At 46.8% G+C, this 22,500-nt stretch overlaps 2 protein-coding genes across 3 annotated transcripts in view; one reads left to right on the plus strand and one right to left on the minus strand.

The window, feature by feature from the left end:
- cd164 (CD164 molecule, sialomucin) overlaps positions 1-1,498 on the plus strand; it is a 13,690-nt gene extending 12,192 nt beyond the window's left edge. Inside the window, exon 6 of the mRNA XM_076988068.1 lies at positions 1-1,498. This exon is cut by the window's left edge and continues 2,070 nt beyond it. The gene's annotated coding sequence lies outside the window, so the exon portion shown is untranslated.
- Positions 1,499-4,539: 3,041 nt separating this feature from the next.
- Positions 4,540-9,883, minus strand: cep57l1 (centrosomal protein 57, like 1). Of its 2 annotated transcripts, none has more exons than XM_076988185.1 (11): positions 9,613-9,883; positions 8,958-9,120; positions 8,548-8,721; positions 8,312-8,433; positions 7,941-8,042; positions 6,718-6,795; positions 6,391-6,477; positions 6,153-6,227; positions 5,816-6,030; positions 5,554-5,698; positions 4,540-5,060 (listed from the first exon to the last, which is right to left on the minus strand). In XM_076988185.1, the coding sequence occupies exons 1-11, from the start codon at positions 9,631-9,633 to the stop codon at positions 4,803-4,805; spliced, it is 1,440 nt and encodes a 479-aa protein (XP_076844300.1). In that variant the 5' UTR covers positions 9,634-9,883; the 3' UTR covers positions 4,540-4,802. The 2 variants fall into 2 exon arrangements, with proteins under 2 accessions (XP_076844300.1, XP_076844299.1); XM_076988184.1 differs by having other exon boundaries at positions 8,548-8,724; positions 9,613-9,881.
- Positions 9,884-22,500: the final 12,617 nt, after the last annotated feature.

Raw genomic sequence — 22,500 nt, forward strand, 5'->3', positions numbered from 1 at the left:
GTCTTTTGTTAGCCGTGTGTTCCTCTGGCTGTGGGTGTTTTCCCACCTCGTGACTTTGTTTCGGCTCTTTATCGTTGCTGTTGTTCTGGTTTGGGTTTAAGTCGCCCTGGTGCGGAGGTCTCCCCACACGTTACTCCAACACCACTTCACCCAAACGCATATCCTGTTTTATACCAAAGCTGTCTACTCCAGCACGGTGGGGACAGCTAACCCTCTCAACATCTGCCTCGCACCGTAGTGGGCCAACACACACACACACACACACCTACTGCTTGCCTGTGTTTTGTTTGTTTGTTTGTTGTCTTTGCGGGACATGGTGGTGCGGGTCTACGCGGCTTTAGGCATGAATTAGTTGATGTTTCTTTTGTGCTCCTTGACTGAGCTCCATAGAAACGATGTAACCAGCGTCGCACTACTGTGTGAACAACGTTCGCTTACGTCCACAGATCCTGGAGTCCCAGCCTGGAGCTTCAGCACGGTTCAACCTCGCCGGAAAACCGCTCCCCCCAGTGCCTTTGTCGCTCTCGCACGCTCTCCGTGCCTCTTTGCCCCGCCCCCCGCCCCGCCCCTGGTCATGTGAGAGCCCCTCCCTCTCCAGTGTTATTCTCCACGTCATTCTCATCGCAGCTCTGTGTGAGATCCCATTGTTTGGACTGCACACACCGCAACAACATTGCCTCCAATTTCCATAGAAACAGCCATGAAAACCTTGACCAGACCACCTCCCCCACCCCTCCACCCCTCTCTTCACCCTCTCCACCCCTCTCTCCACCTCCCCTCCACCCCTCTCTCCACCTCCCTCACCCCCTCCACCCCTCTCTTCATCCCTCCACCCATCTCCACCCCTGAGCTGCAGCTGCTCCTTCTGTGTCACACGTCTCGATGGCGAAGTGCCTTAACTACAGGGGAGGTGACGCTCCTTATTGTCCTTAAAACACAGATTAACTCTTGAACGGACTCGGCAGTGAGAGCTGAGACCGGTGCCGATGTGTAGAAACACGGAGCCAGTTACAGAACAGCTGTGGACCCCACTGGCCTGCGGTGGTTAGAGTGGGCTGGATTCTGCACCATCTCACCACTCACTCCCTCATCCAGGGTGTTTGTGCTCCTTCTTGGCCGTGTTGTTCACCAGCAGTGTGGATGTGAATCTCTGGGTCTGGGTCTGGTGTGTTCAGGTCTGGTTCTGGTGTGTTCAGAGCTGTTCTGGGTTTGATCCTGGTTCTGTTCTGGTTCTGATCCTGGTCTGGTTCTGGTGTGTTCAGAGCTGGTCTGGTTCTGGTCCTGGTCTGGTTGCTGTAGGAGCTTGTGCACGTCCACCTCCTCCTCTTCTGCGTTGCCATAACGTCGGCCTTAGCGTGGTTTCAGCCCCGTTGATATGATGCTTTTATTTTCTTAGAAATTTCTTTTGTTGTGGATTTTTTTCCTTAGTTTTGCAGTTGCAATTAAATCAAAGATGTTAAAATCAATAATTAATTAAAAAGAGACTATTGTTAAAGGAGCTGCTTTGTGTGTTTTTTTTCCTGTGTGTATGTGATAATGTATTCAGATGAAGTTCTAAAGCCTGGTTTATACTTGATGCGTCACGAGGGTCCGCACGGCGAAAATGACGTAATCGCTGTGGCCCCGCGTGTGCGCGAGGGCCTCACGCGCTGTCGATTCACGAGGTCGTGCACCTCTCGACTTTTGTCACTTTGCGCGCCCCGCGCATCAGCGCAATGAACAAAGTCATGTTTGCAGGGTTCATACACCTTTATATGGTGGAATTAAAGCACTTGTACGTCACTTTCAAGGTCAGTTTCCCAGCACGTTAAACTTAAGTTAAATATTTATACATATACTCGAAATGGTTCGAAATAATTCACTTTTCGTCACATTATTTAATGGTTGTTTATTTTCAAAACACCCAATCTTAACGTCTTCACGTTCTCTCATGTTTCGTCCTGGAATTACAAGAGGCTCGTATTTGTTAACGTAATACAAGAGAACTGTTCAGTCAGACAGATATTTGTTGTGAAACGAAGTCGTTACAATTTCAAGCATTTTTAAGTACTTTAGCCTAAATTCCAGCACTTTCAAAACTGAAACACAAAGCACCATTAAAATTCGTCATAAATGTTCCTTCCCCTGTTTTTGAGGAGTGTTTCTTTATACTACCACACATCGTTTCGGAGAACACTGCACGCGGAAAGTATAAACGCTTCCACCGTTCGTGCAGGGTCGCCTGAGGTGGGCGGAGTCACGCGCTACGGTTGCTCTCGAAAGTATAAAGAAGGCCTAAGATGTTACATCTACAGTATCAGGAGAGGAAGACGATACACGGTGGGGTTTGTCTGGTAATGGACCTCATGTGTCCGTCCTGTTCACTGTGCCACTCCCATTCAGCCGGGAGCCTCCACACGAGTTTATCTGTCAGGTGTCTGCTCTCTCCACCCGCACCTGTATTAAGGGTTTTATTAAGAGAAACTCCTGCAGGCTTTATTGTCATGTTGGCAAACACGGCGTGCTGGGCAGCAGTAATCACTGACAAATGGGTTGAGTGTTGGGCATTCGGTCCCACCTGCTGCTGGGTTTGGACTGGTTGAGCAGTCTGTAACCTTTGGACCAACCTACTGTAAACAGTGTGAGTCCTAACAGCAACTCAACACTGTCCTGGTTGTCTCCCTGTCCAGAGCTGCTGGGCACTGTGGTGGTGCCCAGAACAGACTGCGGTTCCCCTCGTCCCAAACGCCCGCTGTGTGTTCTCTCCCGTTATCTTCAACCTTTCTGCACTCTCTCCTCACGCTCACATGCTGTTTCCCTTTGAGAAGCTCTAGGTCTCATCTCCTGGTTTGGTGTGGTGGTGTCCAGCCCTAACGCCGCCCCTCTGATCCTTCAACCTGCCTGACAGGATGCGTTCTCACCCCGAAGGCAACTTTGGTTCCTGTTGACCCAGCAGAAAATAGTCCTGGGAGTGTGTGTGTGTGTGTGTGTGTGTAGGAAGGACGGAGAGGAAGAGTGTCACCGCTGTCCTGATGAGCCTTGATAATTAGCCACATGGAGTTTTATATCAGCTATTTCATAATATAACGTTTATACATTATATCATCTATTTAATAACAGGTGTCCAGGTTTGGTGCTGCTCAACACGTTATCTCCACCCGTACACACACATGGACATCTTGCAAAATGTCTTGCAAATGTTACCAAAAGGGTATTTGGTCTGTATTGTGTGCATGTGTAACTGTGTGTGAACACAATCTCCCCACCCACTGTAGCTTTATGTAACAGTAATTGAATTCATCCAGAGTCACAACTTAATCCAATAATTCTGTTTGGACAATGCGCAGTTCACTGTGTCACTGCGTGTGGCCCCAGGCTGTCCTGCTGAATCTGTAGTCAGTGTTGTCTTAGTTCCACTGCTGAGTGACTGTGTGACTGTGTTGAAGTGAATGCAGATGCCTCAGACACAGATTATCTCCACATATGAACTAGATTAGGAAGATTAGAATATCTCCACATATGAGATTAGGAAGATTAAAATATCTACATATTGAACTAGATTAGGAAGATTAGAATATATCTACTTATGAACAGTCTTTTCTCCAAATACAGATGTTTGTATTTTAATCTTTTAAGGCATTCTCATTCTACTTATTTGCATACTCATTCTAATTATTTGCATATCATTGTAAAACAGATGCACGTTATAAAGGACTAATGCTTTCACACAAGCTCATGCTTGTTACTTTCCCATGACTGCTCAAATAGCACTGGGACTTCATGGGGGTTTCCAAACACGCCGTTGTTGCCTAACACGCACATACACACACACACACATTTTCTTGCGAGGTTTGACCATTAATTGCATCGAGACATGGGTGGGCTCCATGCGGTCAGTTCATTATGAAACACGATTTCAGAAAATGTCCCTCATCAGGGAGAATTTAGTGCTGTTGGGGCTTATATGTGTAAAAGGGCCTTGTATCCCTGACTTTAGAATCAGTCAAATCTTGTAGTATTGAAACATTTAACTCTAATAAATTGTGTATGAAAGTGAATGTAAAGCCATTCAGAAGTTCCCAATGGTGAGCTGAGCTGTTTTGAGACTACGGACCCATCAGAACGTCCATCTCTAATATAAACATTAACATGTCAGTTCAAATGAGTTTTTCACACCTCCCTGTGTTTACCTGCTCCACACTGATTTATTGGCAGGGGTTTTTCTCTCTCAACACCCAGAAAATGACTGAACACACAAACATGGAGCGTTGAGTTCCTGCCATCATCAGTGGTGATGCAGTAAGAACCGTATCACACGGGGCCCAAGTTACCACCTCAGCCTAACGCACACCAGCCACGGCACTCCTAGTTTAAGAACAGAATAATGTCAGTTCTGAAATATCAACATTTTAAATGGATTGGTGCATAACAGTACAGAAGACACTGCATTTAAATACTATACTTTCAAATATAAAATACTTTGGGTTTTAAGAGTGCCAAAATAACTCCGCTAGCATATAAAACACGACCAGCATATAACAAGGTAAAGTGACAAAAGAGAAGTTTCCAGAACAATACTTTATTAAAAACACCTCAATATTTACACACTTAAAAGCAGAAAACGAAATGATGGTGAAGCACAAACACTGATGAAGACGAAGGAGCGAAGGACAAACACTCGCTGACGTCCTCACAGTGGTTCTGCAGCGCTCCTGGACACTCTGAGCGTTAGCAGACCTACAGTTCAGTAACGTGTCCCTGCTCGGGTCAGACTCTTCCTCCCTCACACTAGGGATCCATACGTTTCCCAGGTGATTAAGGGCCTACGTTTCCCAGGTGATGTCCTGCTGCCGGAGGCTGGATCGTAGCCTCGAGGTGTCCCGCCGGAGTTGCGTGCGCCCCTGACTGGCGCTGCGAGGCCTGCGTGCACCGGAGGGCGGAGCTTTGGCTGGGCAGGAGGGCGGAGCTTTAGCTGGGGAAGTGGGCGAGGCTCTGACACTGCTCACGCCCCGGCCGTCCACACCAGCTGTACGTCTGGGTGTCTGCTTCTGTCTGGGGCTGTTCAGAGAGAGCTTCTGAACCTGCACACACACACACACACACACACACACACACACACACACACACACACACACACACACAGGTTTCGTCCTAATCCCCAGAGGGAGTTTCTCGCTGCTACTGTTTTACTCATTAGGGATCTGGACCCATGAGTTTGTAAAGCTGCTTCGTGGCAACATGTTGTCAAACGTCTCTATAAATGAAACTGACACACATACGGCCGTGAAAGGCTATAAATATACAGACATGCTAGTGTGAGGAATGTTTGGACAGACTACAAACCCCTTCAGTAATCGACACACGAGTGTCTACCAAACGCTATAAATGTAAATGTGAATGTAAATGATATTGAGGCCGTGGAGGACTGAACTCATAAAACTTCACCGATGTCCTCATATTTAAAGGTACAATCAAACTGTAGTTATACAGTACAATCATATTGAACCACCATCTTCCCTTTTGAGTGAAGAGAGAGAAAGAACGAACACCTCACACACACACACACACACTCACAGTTTGCTGGTGCTTGCGCAGCTTGGAGATCTGAGCTGCTTTCCCCTCCATCCTGCACACTAATGTGTCCAGCTCCCTCTCCAAGTTCTCCCTCAGCTGGGGTTCATCTGTCTCCTCTATCTGCCTGAGCAAGTCCTGATGCTCACTGCAACACACACAAGCTAATAAGAAGAGATTTAAACAACAATAATATACAGGCCCACACCACCACACACATCTAGGTTGAACGCCCCCCCCCCCCCCCCCCCGCGCGGTCACGCACAAGCTCTGGTGGCCCAGCTCGTCCTGGAGGGCTAGCAGCAGCTCAGACAGGCTGCCCAGGGTCCCCGGGGGGGCCCCGGGGCTGAGTGGGGTGGGCGTGCGGACAGGGGCCCGGCGCGTGGAGGGCGGCCTCTCACACAGACGGGGCTGTCGGGTCTTCAGCAGGTGGAGCACACTCTGGACGGCACCACCGACCGAGTGACTGGGGCTGGTTGACTGACAGGAGACACAGACCAATCAAATAATAAAGCATTAGAAAGGAGTGACAGAAAATGAATATTTATTATCTCTGTCTTGAGAGAGAGAGAGAGAGAGAGAGAGAGACAGACAGTACTCACTGTTCCAGCAACAAAGGGCATACGTTTGCTCTTAGGAAGACCCAGAGAAACAGGCACTTCTGTCCTCAGCGGCTTCTGAAATGACACAGTTGTTGAGTGTTGTGACCAAAATTGTAATTTTCACTTCAACAAAACAGCTCCCAGTGATGCTGGTGACACCCACACTAAAGCTGTTGGAATACACTGCCACCAAGTGGTGATCTTAGTATATAGCACTTAAAGGTGCAGGAGTGGCTACCTTACAGGCCTGGCCTCTCTTCTTCGTCTTGGGTTTGACCTCAGCGGCCGACAGGATCAGCAGGTTGGACTCCAGTTCTCTCTGTAACTGTGAGCACAAACCATCAATGCAGACACAGACAAAGAAGTAAAGACAAAGAGATACTGTGGGTACCTGTTAGGCTCACACACACACACACACACACACACACACACACACAAACACTCACACACACACACTCTCAGACACAAACACATGCACACACAACACACGAGAGTAAACCAGAACACACACACACACACACACGCTCACACACACACACACCCTTTCACACACACACTCACATACCTCTTCAGCCTTCTCCTGCACAAGTTGGCGTTTGTGTGCCTCTTCAAGCAACTTTTGTTCCAAAAGCTCGATCTTCCTCTTGACAGAACACACAAACAGATTATAAATCTCAGATGGCTTATGAAGCTCGCCCCGTCAGCGCAATAATCCAGATGGGACAGATACTGGGATGCTGTCACAGCAGAGAATCTGATCTCTCCTTAGCCTACACTTTCAGTGAGGTAAAAACTGCTGAGAACACTGCGGTCAGGTGGGATCAGCGAGGTGAAGGTCATTTGTGTTGCTCATTTAAGGTCCTTTCACACTCTCCTGGACTGCATACGAATGACTCGTCTGCTCAATAATGTAATCTGGTTAAGGGCTTCTCCTCACTCGGGGTGTTGGTACCTCTCCCTCACTGACTGTACGAAGGTCCTTCTATTGTGTTATTTTATATGGGAAGTTCTCGTGGTGTTGCCGTATATTAGTCCGGGCTAGTAGAGCGCACATGCGTAAAGCCCGTGTGTCCTTATAGGATTGGAGAGATAACTGTGTTCAGTGGTGTATCATCTCCATCTTAAAGTTGTGTGTGTCAATGCATCAAAAGTGAGTTCAGTACTGTTGGTACTAATGTAGCACATGTTGCAACGAGTGTGATATATGTACTAGGTCGATGCGAGCCGTTATTATTTCGACCTGTGTCATTATGTCAGTTTCGCTAGCGAGCTAATTAGCGAACATGTGCGGGAGAAATTCAGTAGCCTTTGTTAGCTCGTTACGAGTGATGGAGTAATTTACATGTGTTCTGTTGTATCATTCAGTTTATCTACACATGATCGGTGATCTGTTAGATGTAACAGTTTCATTCATTGGATTAATATCCGTTTATGCCACTGTAGTAATTTGGAGGATGTGATTGTTTGCTTAGCCTTGCCTTACACTGATTGAATGTACTGTTCGAGAAATTCATCTGTTTTCCTTGTAATTACAGCCACACACATACAAACATCCACACACAACCTTTCGGACATCTATACAAATTCATGTCTGCATCATCCCTCTCTCATCCATCCCTCTCTCATCCATCCCTCTCTCATCCAATCCATGTTCAATAAAAGAAAGTAGATAACCAAAATCTCTCTGAGCCCAGTTCTCTGACCGGAGGTTCAAACCTCCACGTTCACCAGATCAGCACACACTAGAGCCAAACACTCTTTCACCGACACTCGGGGGGGGTTTGGTACCTCTGCTGCCGACTGTGTGCTGGTGAGCTTCACACACTCTTCCTCCAGCCGCTCCAGTTTCTGCAGCTGGATGTGCGGATGGCTGTGTGTCCTCTCACCCTGCTACACTCCCACAGTGGGGAAGGGTGGAGAGAGAGAAGACTATTAAACCAGAGAGAGTGGTGCTGTAGTCTACAGACATCTGATTACTCCCGTTAGCCCAGATCTGAAGAGCTGGGGTGATTCCAAGTTAAGATTGTGCTCTGAAATAGATGAACCATCTGCCATTAACATTAATGATGCTGCGGTTGGTTCAAGCTCATTCGCCCTGTCTGTTTATCTATCTCTCTCTCTCTCTCTCTCTCTCTCTCTCTCTCTCTCTCTCCACTCACCTCTGTACTGACTGAAGTGATTCTCTCCGTCTCTACACTCTTTACCATCTGTCTCATGTAGTCTAACTGTTTCTCCAGGAGTGAGCAGCGTGCTTCTGTGGTGCGAAGCTGAGACACCAGCTCTGTTCAACACACACACACACACACCCACACACACACACACACACGCGTGTCAGTAGGAGAAAAGGACACACTTAAAGCCCATGTAGGTCATTCTTCAGGAGTGTTCCAGTCACCTTTCCTGGGCGAGGTCTCTCTGGCGGGCTGCACTTCACTCCGGCCCCCGGGGCAGGTGGGGCTCACGTGGCGCTGGGACACCTTGGGAAAGCGGGTGACATTCCTCTCCGCCTGCACGCGCTCCAGTTCCAGACGCCTCATCTTCTCCTGCAGGGTCTTCAGTGCGGCCATCACTGCTGTTACACACACACACACACACACACACACACACACACACACACACACACACACACACACAGGTGACCAAGGGTCTGTCAATCCGGCTCTTTTAGTATTCATTTAGATATAATAGTATTTCGTAACAGCGTGATGGACAAATCACCTTATTTATACCTCAAGATAAAACTGACACTGCGGTCACTGTGTGTGGCTGTAGGGGTGTGAGTGTGTGGTGTGTATCTCTACTCACCTCTGCTCCCCGAGTCAGGTGTGGTTCCACTCGTCTCCCGGCTGGTGAGCAGCTCACCCTGAGGGGGCCTCACCGCCACACACAGCTCCCGGGGAATCATATCTGGAGGCCTATGAAAGCTCCCGATGTAGCTGTGTTTGGATGGGGAGTCCAGGCACACACTCTATAGAGCAGACCAAACCAAACGCTTCACCTCTGAGGTGGACCACACATGCAAAAGAATATATCTGTGTGTAGAAATTCAGTTTCTAGCTGGTTATATTTTATTATTGTTATGCTGCCACAGACAGACCTGCCGTCTGACCACTAATGACCGCTGTTTTATTCGCATATTACTGCACAGATGACACCGTCTGCGTTTAAGACCCGCTCGTCTCATCTGTGTTTAAGACCTGCTCGTCTGTGTTTAAGACCTGCTCATCTCGTCTGTTTAAGACCTGCTCGTCTGCGTTTAAGACCTGCTCGTCTGTGCGTAATGATGTCGCGCATGCGCAGTTGTGGGTAACAGGGGCTAAACGGAGCCGGTGTGGGTGAAAACACAAGTGACGACGCGGACAAACGTTCACTTGTTCAGCTAACTGGCGTATTTATCGACTAAAGTATTGATAATGCGGAGAAGTGTGTGTGTGTGTGTGTGTGCGGGGCTCGTGCTCACCGATTCTCGCGACCGCTGCATCGTCAGTCAGACGCGCGTCAACGACGTAGTGAAGCAGTTAACGTAACTTAACCACGTCCTGCTGTTTAATTACCCTGGGTGGGGTAGTTAGGGTAGTTAAGGGGGGTAGGGTGGGGTAGTTAGGGGGGGTAGATATGTGGGTAGTTAGTAGGTATCTAACTAGCTATGTGGGCTAACAGCCGTTACTCCTTCAGGTTAAATTTCCCTCCTCTTTTGCCGCGCGTGACTGGCTATTCTGAGGCGCTCGCGTGGCTACAGTGCGCATGTGCGTAGCTGGTCGTTCTGGTCAGAGTTGCCAGGTTCGCGGTTTTCACGCCTAATTGGGCTTGTTTGGAAATCTAGTCGCGGGTGAAAATTCAGAGGTGGCGGGGTGCGGTTTTTTTGGGCTACTTTTGAGTTGGGCCACCGCGGGAGTTACAAGTCAACACAAAGAATCGATCGCGATATAATACTTAATTTGTCTCCATTTTAATCACTCGCCATCCCCCCCCCGTCAACAACTTTGGGCTTTGGGCTAGTTTACGGATTTTACACAGATTTTGTGCGGGATATTTTTGTAGGACCTGGCAACCCTGATTCTAGTTCCTGTCGACGGACGTTTGTGCTCATGTGTTTGGTGATTTGACGAGGTTGAAGTTAAAAACCTCGAAAAGTTTTAGAATGAAACGAGAACTACACATGACTTATATCCACAATGCAGTAGGCATATACCAGAACATACACCAGAACATACACCAGAACATACACCAGAACATATACCAGAACATATACCAGAACATACACCAGAACATACACCAGAACATACACCAGAACATACACCAGAACATATACCAGAACATACACCAGAACATATACCAGAACATATACCAGAACATACACCAGAACATATACCAGAACATACACCAGAACATACACCAGAACATATACCAGAACATACACCAGAACATATACCAGAACATACACCAGAGCATACACCAGAACATACACCAGAACATATACCAGAACATACACCAGAACATACACCAGAACATATACCAGAACATACACCAGAACATACACCAGAACATATACCAGAACATACACCAGAATATACACCAGAACATATACCAGAACATACACCAGAACATACACCAGAATATACACCAGAACATACACCAGAACATACACCAGAACATACACCAGAACATACACCAGAACATATACCAGAACATACACCAGAACATATACCAGAACATACACCAGAACATACACCAGAACATATACCAGAACATACACCAGAATATACACCAGAACATATACCAGAACATATACCAGAACATACACCAGAACATATACCAGAACATACACCAGAACATACACCAGAACATATACCAGAACATATACCAGAACATACACCAGAACATACACCAGAACATATACCAGAACATATACCAGAACATACACCAGAACATATACCAGAACATACACCAGAACATATACCAGAACATACACCAGAACATACACCAGAACATACACCAGAACATACACCAGAACATATACCAGAACATATACCAGAACATACACCAGAACATACACCAGAACAAGCAGCCATTTTCAATTTTCTTATTCTCCACGGTGTATTTTAAATTAAAATACTGGTTCCCATAGAATGGTTGATACATAATCATGAGCCCATCAGTAATATTCAGAACTGAAAAAGAAAGAAAGAAAATATGTTAGCAGGTCCAACAGGTCTCGAATATTTTAATTGTGTTTGTTTGTTTTTGTTGTTGTGTCCACCAGTGTCCACTAGGGAGCGCCCAAAAGCCATACCACGTATTATTCTCTCATTTTATGCACGTGATACAGACAGTCGTCCAGTTTTTCCTGACATTCATGCCATCGCTTGGCTTCAACAGAAAGTCGAACACAGTTGTCTTACATCTGTACTGTTGGTGATAGTTCCAACGAAAAACAAGTATAGCAGTTACTAAATACCCTAAATACTTCCAAAAATATACTTCCCAAACATTTACAAATACCCTGAATATAAGATGACAGTATTGATCACACCTATTATTGGCTGTAGATATGTATCTGAAATTAGGATGCACACATTGTGTTATCTTGATTGTTTAGCCATAATCAAACCAGTGCTGTGCCACTGTGCCACAAGTGTGTTTCTCAAACTGGAGATGCATTAGTGTGTGCATAGGCCAGTTTGCTTTGGTTTGTTCGTAAGACTAAAGATGGCAGTTTGTACCGACCCAGATAAAGATGACCTGGACAAACCTCAGGGCTGTTCATGGTAACACCTTGTCTGGGGTTGTCCTGGCAAACACAGACAGATATCCCATACCTGACTCTGTTGTTACAGTTTAAAGCTGCATGCAAACGAGACATGTTAGTTCTCCACATATTCTCAGTAGCCTACAGGTGTGTGAGGGGTAGCCTACAGGTGTGTGAGTGATGGCTCTGTCCAATCTCCAACTTTGTCAAAAATACTGATCAGGCCAAAACGTGAGAAAAACACACTGCTTCTCTCATTGTGTACCAAGATATGTGGAACTGACTGTGGTAAGTGCGCATACAAGCCCATGGAAGGACATGTAAACAGTTACAACTTTAAGGTGAAGGGGAGATCAAGCAGACACACAGCAGGTGATCTGACTCCTGACAAACAGACAGTTGCAGGCTTTGAAATGATTCACAGTTTCCACTTCAAGCACTCAGTCATCTGTTTATGGAAAGCAGAATGTGTTTTATATTTGAGCCACTCACTTCAAGACGTGGACATTCCAGGATCAGAAAGTTAACCTCCTTCCCATGATTTCGCTCAAGCTTGGTGGATTTTCTAATTAGTGCAATCCAGGTAAAATTAGTGGAATCAACACAATCCAGGAAGCCTGAGCAAAATCTAATAATAATCCCAGAGACATCACGGGACAGCGTTTGAAACAGAGAGGGTTGTGTCAAAACAAATCCCTAATAACACCCCCCAGTTTCACTCTGATGTAGTGTACTGGATTCAGACATCCTTACACAATGACTGAATGTTCAGTGTGCACACTAACATATCATATTAATATGCCAACCTATTTTACTGGTTTGAAATAAAATACTAATTATTACCCATTAACCTTGATTTTGGAACACAATGATAAATCCTCCAGCCATTTCTTATTGCATTCATGTCAAATAATAAAAACCCGAATTTGCAAAAGTGCAAATATATTCATTATTCTTTGCTTGCTATGCATTAATTTTAGCTCATATTAGTATATCATAGCTAGGTAAAATATCTAGGAAGAATCTGGTTAATCAGTCTTAGTGGGACGGAAATGTTTGCATGTTTTGGTACAACAAAGTGGCACATAAATGATTTACATACATTGGGTATATGGGGTTTGTGATAAACAAGTGGTGGCGGGGCTCTTCAGACGCCCGCTGCTCCTTGGGTCGCCGGTAGTTGGTGTTCATTCTGGTCTAATGCCGCGTCCAATGGCGTATGAATTCAAATGGTTTAAACTACAATTCCCGAAATTGTACGCACGGTGCTCTCAGAAACGCCCCATATTCACGCGGATTGGTTGGCTGCGCTGGCGTTTCCGCCTCGCTGCTGCCACCTGTAGTTCTATTGGTGGACGTGGCTGTCAGTCACGCGAGCGCCCCGTCCTCGCGGACACGCCCACTGAGGAGCGCCGTTCGGGAGCTGTAGGGTGTCGGACGGGAGAGGAGGAAGAATGAACATTTAATGCACATTTGGTGAGAAAACGCGTTTGACATGTGTAGCCCTGCAACACAGCTGACTACTGTACTGTCCAGACCTTTGGTTTGGATTATAACCACGTTTTTAGAGTCGTTATTGGGTAAAGAGAGCTGCTGAATGAAAGGGCTGCGGGGAAGTGCACAGTTCATAACGTTATTGATGGGGAGGTGTGTGGGTTCTGGTCCGTGTGCGGGTTCTGGATCAACTGGGTCTAAAACATGAACTTGTCCCGTGTGCTTGCTGGTACTGTACGTCTTTATAATTAGCGCTCGGAAACCAGAAAGAAATTCGACGGTGCAGGGCAAATTAAATTGTGTCTTTTCTGAAGCAATTCTTCTTAAACATTAATCTGGAAATTACAAAAATGTTTTCTAATAAAACATAGCCGCGTGATGCATAACGATTGTTTGGTATTAAATGTCTTGTTATATGTAATAACTTGATATATTGCAGATTTGTTAATATTGTTGATGGCCCATTGTGAAGATAAAGTAATGATCAACCCGTCTCACAGCCCACCAGGACTCAGAAACCCCACGATGATGGACGTTGGAGGAGGAACCGCGTGGGAAGCGTTGGCCAGTCGCGACTGCAGGTCCAGACACGAAGCCATGGAGAACCTGCACCAGGAGGTGATGAGAAGGGTGGAGAGCATCGGCCCCATACCGGAGACCCCCTGCACCTCCACGGTTCCTCCTGTGGCCCGCGACCTAAACCACATCCTGGCCCGTGTTCTGATGCTGTCCAAGACGTGTCCGTACGACGACGTCAAAGAGAAATGCGTGTGGCTGCTTCGGAGTGTGCAGGTGAGAGGAGACGGGGTTGAGAGCAGCTGATGAAAGAGGCGTGTACCGCGGCCGGTGTGTGTGACGGTGACATGGATGTGTGGAGTAACGTCGCTCCTGTACAGAAACCAAAACAAGCCTGATAAACATGATGACGTTGGAGCTTGTAGGCGTGCTGCATTCACGTGTGTGTGTGTGTGTGTGTGTGTGTGTGTGTGTGTGTGTGTGTGTGTGTGTGTGCAGATATTTTTAGGCATTCTGTAATCACTGCACATGTGAACATGTCTAATTCATGAAAGCTTTCTGGAAGAGAAAAACTTCTTCTCCCGTCTGAAAGTGACTGAGAGAGAGAGAGTGAAGGAGGGGAGAGAGAGAGAGAGAGAGAGAGTGAAGGAGGGGGGGAGAGAGCGAGAGAGAGAGAGAGAGAGAGAGAGAGAGTGAAGGAGGGGGGGAGAGAGCGAGAGAGAGAGAGAGAGAGAGAGAGAGTGAAGGAGGGGAGAGAGAGAGAGAGAGAGAGAGAGAGAGAGAGAGAGAGAGAGAGAGTGAAGGAGGGGGGATAGAGCGAGAGAGAGAGAGAGAGAGTGAAGGAGGGGGGAGAGAGAGAGAGAGAGAGTGAAGGAGGGGGGAGAGAGCGAGAGAGAGAGAGAGAGAGAGAGAGAGAGAGTGAAGGAGGGGGGGAGAGAGCGAGAGAGAGAGAGAGAGAGAGAGAGAGAGAGAGAGAGAGAGAGTGAAGGAGGGGGGATAGAGCGAGAGAGAGAGAGAGTGAAGGAGGGGGGAGAGAGAGAGAGAGAGTGAAGGAGGGGGGAGAGAGCGAGAGAGAGAGAGAGAGAGAGAGAGAGAGTGAAGGAGGGGGGGAGAGAGCGAGAGAGAGAGAGAGAGAGAGAGAGAGAGAGAGTGAAGGAGGGGGGAGAGAGCGAGAGAGAGAGAGAGAGAGAGAGAGAGTGAAGGAGGGGGGAGAGAGCGAGAGAGAGAGAGAGAGAGAGAGAGAGAGTGAAGGAGGGGGGAGAGAGCGAGAGAGAGAGAGAGAGAGAGAGAGAGAGAGAGAGAGAGAGAGAGAGAGAGAGAGAGAGAGAGAGAGAGAGAGAGAGAGAGCAAGCATGCTGATCAGGTGTCTGTTTCTACCACTCCGATGTCAGGACAGGCTCCTGGGTGGAGGTCTAACCCCAGAACATGGGGAGGTCAGACTGCCCCTCCCTCCTCCAGTATGGAGGTCAGTGTCCAGTAGCCATGGTGATTTTCACCAGGACCTTTACGTGACCCCAGCTGGTTTATTTATGTGACCAGAATAGTTTTTTTGTGTTTTCCCCTCTGCTAATGTGGTAATTAGCATGAATACAGTTACATTTCATTAGAGTTCACGTTTGTACTGTGTGTCGCCTTATTGAATAACATAAACAATTGAGAGTGGCACAGCTGAGACAGCAGATAACTGCTGACATGCAACTAGGGGTTAAAGAGATATGTGTGTGTGTGTGTGTGTGTGTGTGTGTGTGTGTGTGTGTGTGAGTGTGTGTGTGTGTGTGTGTGTGTTTGTGTGTGTGTGTGTGTGTGTGTGTGTAGGTGCTCAGAATAGCACTGTCTAGTCTGAGGGGGGACGTCTCCTGTAGCACACTGTGTTCAGGGTCACATGATTAGACTCATAGGGTCAGAGAGGATAAGACAGCTTTCCTAGCGACACACAGGACTGGAGCTGTCTGGACATCTGCAGGAAGATGTTCCCCACGCCAGGGTTCCCCACGCCAGGGTTCCTCACACCAGGGTTCCCCACACTCTTACCTACCAGCACACGCTGTGTGTGTGTGTGTTTAGCTCAACATGAAGGACAGCAGGTACAATTCACATTCGGTGCATTCAAGGCAAATGTTTCCACACTGAAGAGCGAGCCATGTTTCACTGTGTCATCTAGTGATGTCACAGTAATGTCACCCCAGGCAGGCTACAGGCCACTCCCCCGAGGCAGGCTACAGGCCACTCCCCCGAGGCAGGCTGCAGGCCACTCCCCCGAGGCAGGCTGCAGGCCACTCCCCCGAGGCAGGCTACAGGCCACTCCCCCGAGGCAGGCTGCAGGCCACTCCCCCGAGGCAGGCTGCAGGCCACTCCCCCCGAGGCAGGCTACAGGCCACTCCCCCGAGGCAGGCTGCAGGCCACTCCCCCGAGGCAGGGTGTTTTTTGAGGTAGGGTCATATTTAGAACAGGACTACCAGCAGTTTTGCCTGTTCATTTGTGTTTAATCCTATTGCTGTGGCAACAAGACGTCCTCTCGTGTTCTTGGTGATGATATATTTACATGTACCTGTTACGTTGGGCTCAGGTAGGACGGGAATGAACACAAGTGTGACATTTGTGTTAACCCCAAGTTTTACTTCAGGGCGTCCATGGTTCCACACACACACACTTACACTCACACACACGCACACACACACACACACACACACACACACACACACACACACACACACACACACACACACACACACACACACACACACACACACACACACACACACACACACACACACACACACAGCAGGAATTCCAGCAAATATGCAGGCTGAGGGTTTTTATTCTCAAAATATGCATATTTTCAACTTTGCAAAACTCGAGGGCGAATGTTTGTACAAAAAAACAATCCATGTTTCTGTCTCTGAGAAGCCGCGTCACTCGTTTCAAACTCCAGAAGTCTGAGCGGACGTTATGTCCTCGTCCTTTGTTCGCTACGGCCTTTTCTGACCCTCTCTGCTTACCCTAGCCAGGCTCCAGGATGCGAGTTGCTGTGGGCTCACACTCAAACCTCACACTGCACGCCTCACAAATGGCAGTGACCTTTGGCCTACTTAGGTCTGCTGGCCGCTTGGTTGGGGCTTGTGTGTGGTGCGTGTGGACAGAGTGCAGTCAGTCTGTTGCCCACGGCTACGTCAGTAAAGATGAAGCAGTAGTGTGTGGTGAGGGTTGGTGAGCTGAAACATTTCTTCTGCGGTCATGTGATTACTGCACCTTGTGCTGGATATTCAGTCCCTGTGTGTCTGTCTGTGTGTCTGTCTGTGTGTCTGTCTGTGTGTCGGTCTGTGTGTCTGTGTGTCTGTCTGTGTGTCTGTCTGTGTGTCGGTCTGTGTGTCGGTCTGTGTGTCTGTCTGTGTCTGTCTGTGTGTCTGTCTGTCTGTGTGTCTGTCTGTGTGTCTGTCTGTGTGTCTGTCTGCGTGTCTGTCTGTCTGTGTGTCTGTCTGTGTGTCTGTCTGTGTGTCGGTCTGTCTGTGTGTCTGTCTGTGTGTTGGTCTGTCTGTGTGTCTGTCTGTGTGTCGGTCTGTGTGTCGGTCTGTGTGTCTGTCTGTCTGTGTGTCTGTCTGTGTGTGTGTGTCTGTCTGTCTGTGTGTCTGTCTGTCTGTCTGTCTGTCTGTGTGTCTGTCTGTCTGTGTGTCTGTCTGTCTGTCTGTCTGTGTGTCTGTCTGTGTGTTGGTCTGTCTGTCTGTCTGTGTGTCGGTCTGTGTGTCTGTCTGTCTGTCTGTGTGTCGGTCTGTGTGTCTGTTTCTCTCTATTCTCTATTCTTTTTGCTTCCTGCCTTTCCAACCTTGTTCTCTTTCACACGCATACACAGGCTAATAGCTAATAACGTCTAATACAAATATTTAAACTACCGTTTTGTCTCTTTTGTGTGTTTGTGTGTGTGTGTGTGTGTGTGAGAGAGAGAGAGAGAGAGAGAGAGAGAGAGAGAGAGAGAGAGAGAAAGGGAGAGAGTGCATGTTTGTTTGTACAGCAGTCCTGAGAGGCAGAGTGAGACTAGATCTAGGTCAGTATCAGCTGTTTAAAATGGAGCACGTGTGTCTTTGTGCTGACTCATGGCTATATTGGGGGTTCCTGCATTTAGAGGAGGGATCGTCCCTCTCTGTAAATAATACATCGCCCGGTGCTTTAAGACTCAGACACACTGAAGCACACTGTTCTTAATTCTGATTATTTACACTCTGTGTGTCTCCGTGCCTTCAGCAGGGGTGTTTGAGGTTTAAAGGAGGTTTGGCTCATTTTTGTATCGGGGATCTTTTATCAATGAAAGTGTTGCTGCTGTGGGGGTGTTTGGAATGAGCAGCTGATCTGTGTCGGGATCCAACATGTGGACAATGGACCTTATTCAAAACACTGTTTCATGATGACCTTTTGACCTCCTGCTGCATTTAGACACTGGAACTGAGAGTTTCCATGTGGCCGCTCCTAAATTAGCCATAGTGCATGTGGGTGTGTGTGTGTGTGTGTGTGTGTGTGTGTGTGTGTGTGTGTGTGTGTGTGTGTGTGTGTGTGTGTGTGTACGTGTGTGTACGTGTGTGTACGTGTGTGTACGTGTGTGCGTTATCCTGCTGGAAGTAGCCATCAGTAGATGGTACACTGTGGTCATAAAGGGATGGACATGGTCAGCAACAATACTCAGGTAGGCTGTGGTGTTGACACGATGCTTAATTGGTACTAATGGGCCCAAATTGTGCCAGGAAAATATCCCACACACCACTGCACCACCACCACCAGCCTGAACCGTTGATACAAGGCAGGATGGATCCATGCTTTCATGTTGTTGACGACAAATTCTGATCCTACCATCCAAATGTCGCAGCAGAAATCGAGACTCATCAGACCGGACAACGTTTTTACAATCTTCTATTGTCCAATTTTGGTGAACCTGTGTGAATTGTAGCCTCAGTTTCCTGTTCTTAGCTGACAGGAGTGACACCCAGTGTGGTCTTCTGCTGCTGTAGCCCATCCACCTCAACGGTCGACGTGTTGTGTGTTCAGAGATGCTCTTCTGCGTGCCTCGTTTGTAATGACTGGTTATTTGAGTCACTGTTGCCGTTCTATCAGCTCAAACCAGTCTGGCCATTCTCCTCTGACCTCTGACATCTACAAGGCATTTGTGCCCACAGAACTGCTGCTCACTGGATAGTTTCTCTTTTTCGGACCGTTCTCTGTAAACTCTAGAGACGGTTGTGCATGAAAATCCCAGTAGATCAGCAGTTTCAGCAATATTCAAACCAGCCCGTCTGGCACCAACAACCACGGCACGTTCAAAGTCACTTAAATCACCTTTCTTCCCCATTCTGATGCTTGGTTTGAACTGCAGCAGATCGTCTTGGCCATGTCTACATGACTAAATGACATGCTGCCATGTGATTGGCTGATTCAACATTTGGGACAGGTGTACCTAATAAAGTGTGTGTGTGTGTGTGTGTGTGTGTGTGTGTGTGTGTGTGTGTGTGTGTGTGTGTGTGTGTGTGTGTGTGTGTGTGTGGATCTTGAATGGACAAAGCCTTGGTCAACAATCTGAACCATAAGAGTGGAGGAAAGGTATGGGTGGGGGGGTGTACCATAAAGACAATTTTATTCACAGCTGTAGGCTTGGGTTACTCTTTACACACACTCCCTTAGTTTGATCACATTCACTTGGGTTACTCTTTACACACACTCCCTTAGTATGATCACATTCACTTGGGTTACTCTTTACACACACTCCCTTAGTATGATCACATTCACTTGGGTTACTCTTTACACACACTCCCTTAGTATGATCACATTCACTTGGGTTACTCTTTACACACACTCCCTTAGTATGATCATATTCACTTGGGTTGCTCTTTACACACACTCCCTTAGTATGATCACATGCACTTGGGTTACTCTTTACACACACTCCCTTATTATGATCACATGCACTTGGGTTACTCTTTACACACACTCCCTTAGTATGATCACATTCACTTGTTAATGATACCAAAAATGGGTGGGTGATATGGAGAGGAATCACAATACTTGTTATTTTTATGATGCAAGATACACAATGCATATCAAGGTTTTGTTAAAAATCTATTATATTGTTTAGTTTAAAATGTATCATAATTTTTAGTTTTCGAGCCAGTTCCAACATCCTGTAGTGCCACCTTAAAAAAGAAAAAAGACCTGGTGTAGGAGTCTTAAGTTAATTGTAATCTTCAAAGGGAAGGGGGTGAAATTCGACCAGCTGTTACCGTGCAGGTTGAGTTGTGTGACAGCAGTTGTTGCTCACAGGCTCACACAGGTTTACATTTTTAATTGTTTATGAAACAGACTAGAAACACTAGACCTGTGACATTTTTCTGGTGGTGAGATATACAGTAATATCACTTGGCATTAAACCAAGTGGCCCCAGACTGCCATTAAATCAGACTTTGGGCCGACGGGTGGAGATGTGCTTTATGTCATAATAAAAAAAAACATATCCTACCCACTTCAAGATTAATACTATATCCATAAAGCAAAACCTAAAACTTTTACATTTCTTGCTACATTATCTTCATAGGAGCTATCAGACAAATAAAAATGTTTTTTTTTTGTGCTGTAATAGTACAAAACTCAAAACACTACTAAACACACAAAACACTGAACTCATCCAACCACCCAAACCAAGACCATACCACAGACAATAAATAAGCACATGCAATTTTAAACCTGTGTAGCAATTAAAAGTGGAACACAACCATACCACAAGGCACCATAATTAAGAATACATAATTAAGTAATAAATAATAAATACATCAAATTAAAACAAACAAATAGCAAAGAAAAAGTTTGAAAACAAAAGAAAGAATCCAGCAATGAAGTATAATTCTGAAAATTTTCTGCAAAAAATTACACTTTATAGACAAAAACCTTACTTTTTAAACAAAAACATACTTTTTAAACAGTTTATTAGATGTTAAGAGTGGTGGGACTTTCATACAGACGTTTGTTACAGAACAGAACTTGAGCAGCAGGGGGCGATGTTGCTCCTCGAGAAACATGCACGCGTTTATTGACCAGAGAGGCTACAGCGGAAATTTCCACAGGCTGGCTTGAATGCTTGTCAAGCTTGTGTGGAGCATATTTCTTGATACCCGGGTCATTTTACATACACTCTCAGAGCATGTCAGAGATTACTGAGGCACTCATGTTGACCTGCTGGGTTCAGGATCATATGGCAAAACAAGCATGTGTGTGTGGTGTGAAGTAAGGACATTTTGGCACAGGGCCTGTCACAGTTTTGTTCCTTAAACCCCTTCCATGTAGTGTGGGACACCACCAACCCAAACCCCCCAGTGCTGTGTGAGAGACGCCAGCCTCTAGGTGTAGGCAGGGCATTGTTAAATGTGTTATGTAAGTCTTCTGTGATCTCTGTTGGTGTTGGCAGTGACTGGCTCTGGTTTAGCAATTATAGACCACTTTAAAACAGTTATTATTGCTTTGCTGTGTGTGACAGACATGTCTTACCAAATCATGCCAGGTCATGTCTCTAGATTATTCCAGTTAACTTGGTCTTCATCCTCTGTTGTTTGGATAAACATAATACCGCCTGCATTAGAACTCTTACAATTAATATAATTGAGGTCCTCCAGCCTCATATAATCCATGAAGTATTGGAGAGTTTTGTCTGTGTGTGTGTGTGTGTGTGTGTGTGTGTGTGTGTGTGTGTGTGTGTGTGTTTTTGGGATTGCACAAGACAACATTGTCGTCTTGGACATGCACCTGATTTGCTTGGCCAGGTTTTGTCCGTTAAGGGTCTAAAAGAGGGTCTGACCTCTGGCAGCCCGAAAGGTTCATCCACAATGGAACTTTGCGACACACCCTGATTTCACAATTGGCTTGGAAACTGATTCCCAGACTGAAGGAGTAAGCAGCACTGGGTGAACACGGTTCACAGCTCGGGCATGACGATGGGGTGGAACGCAGGGGCGGGGCAAGAAGGCGGGGTCTCTCCCAGAGGCCTATCAGCAGCCTTCATGCTGTTTGATTGGGAGGAGGGGTCTCCTGGTGGTGGCTCAGAGCGTCCGGGTGAGAGGAGACACCCCTGGTGGGCCAGGGCCACGTGTGACAGGGCCACGTGTGCCACGGGGCTCACGTGCACGACTCTGCCCCGAAGAGGAAGCCACGGCGCCCCTCCTCTAGACACGAGTGTCGATTTAGCGCTCTGTAGAAGTGAAAACAAAGGAAATCACAGCAGAAGTGAAATTGGCAACTGAAACAGACAGGCGTCAAAACGAGCATTTAACTCGTACGTGACTGAAGACAATATGCAGTCCACAGTTGCTCAGATCCCACGAGCTACAGCCATGGTGAAGCAAAGTGGGAATTACTGCGATGTGTCCGACTGGACTGGTCTGAGATCAGCAGCTGGTGGCACTAGTGTGCACTCAGCAGGCTGAGGCAGATCTCAGGTCAGTCTCTCTGGGCTTTGTGTTCTCAGTTCCTACCATGAACTCTCAATCGGAGAAGGAAGCATTGTTGTCTAGTATTTTTTTTGTTTTTTTCTCTCCATACACTCTATATATGTGTATATGTTAATAT

Source organism: Brachyhypopomus gauderio, unplaced genomic scaffold (genome assembly GCF_052324685.1).
Source record: "Brachyhypopomus gauderio isolate BG-103 unplaced genomic scaffold, BGAUD_0.2 sc60, whole genome shotgun sequence".
Classification (NCBI taxonomy): domain Eukaryota; kingdom Metazoa; phylum Chordata; class Actinopteri; order Gymnotiformes; family Hypopomidae; genus Brachyhypopomus; species Brachyhypopomus gauderio.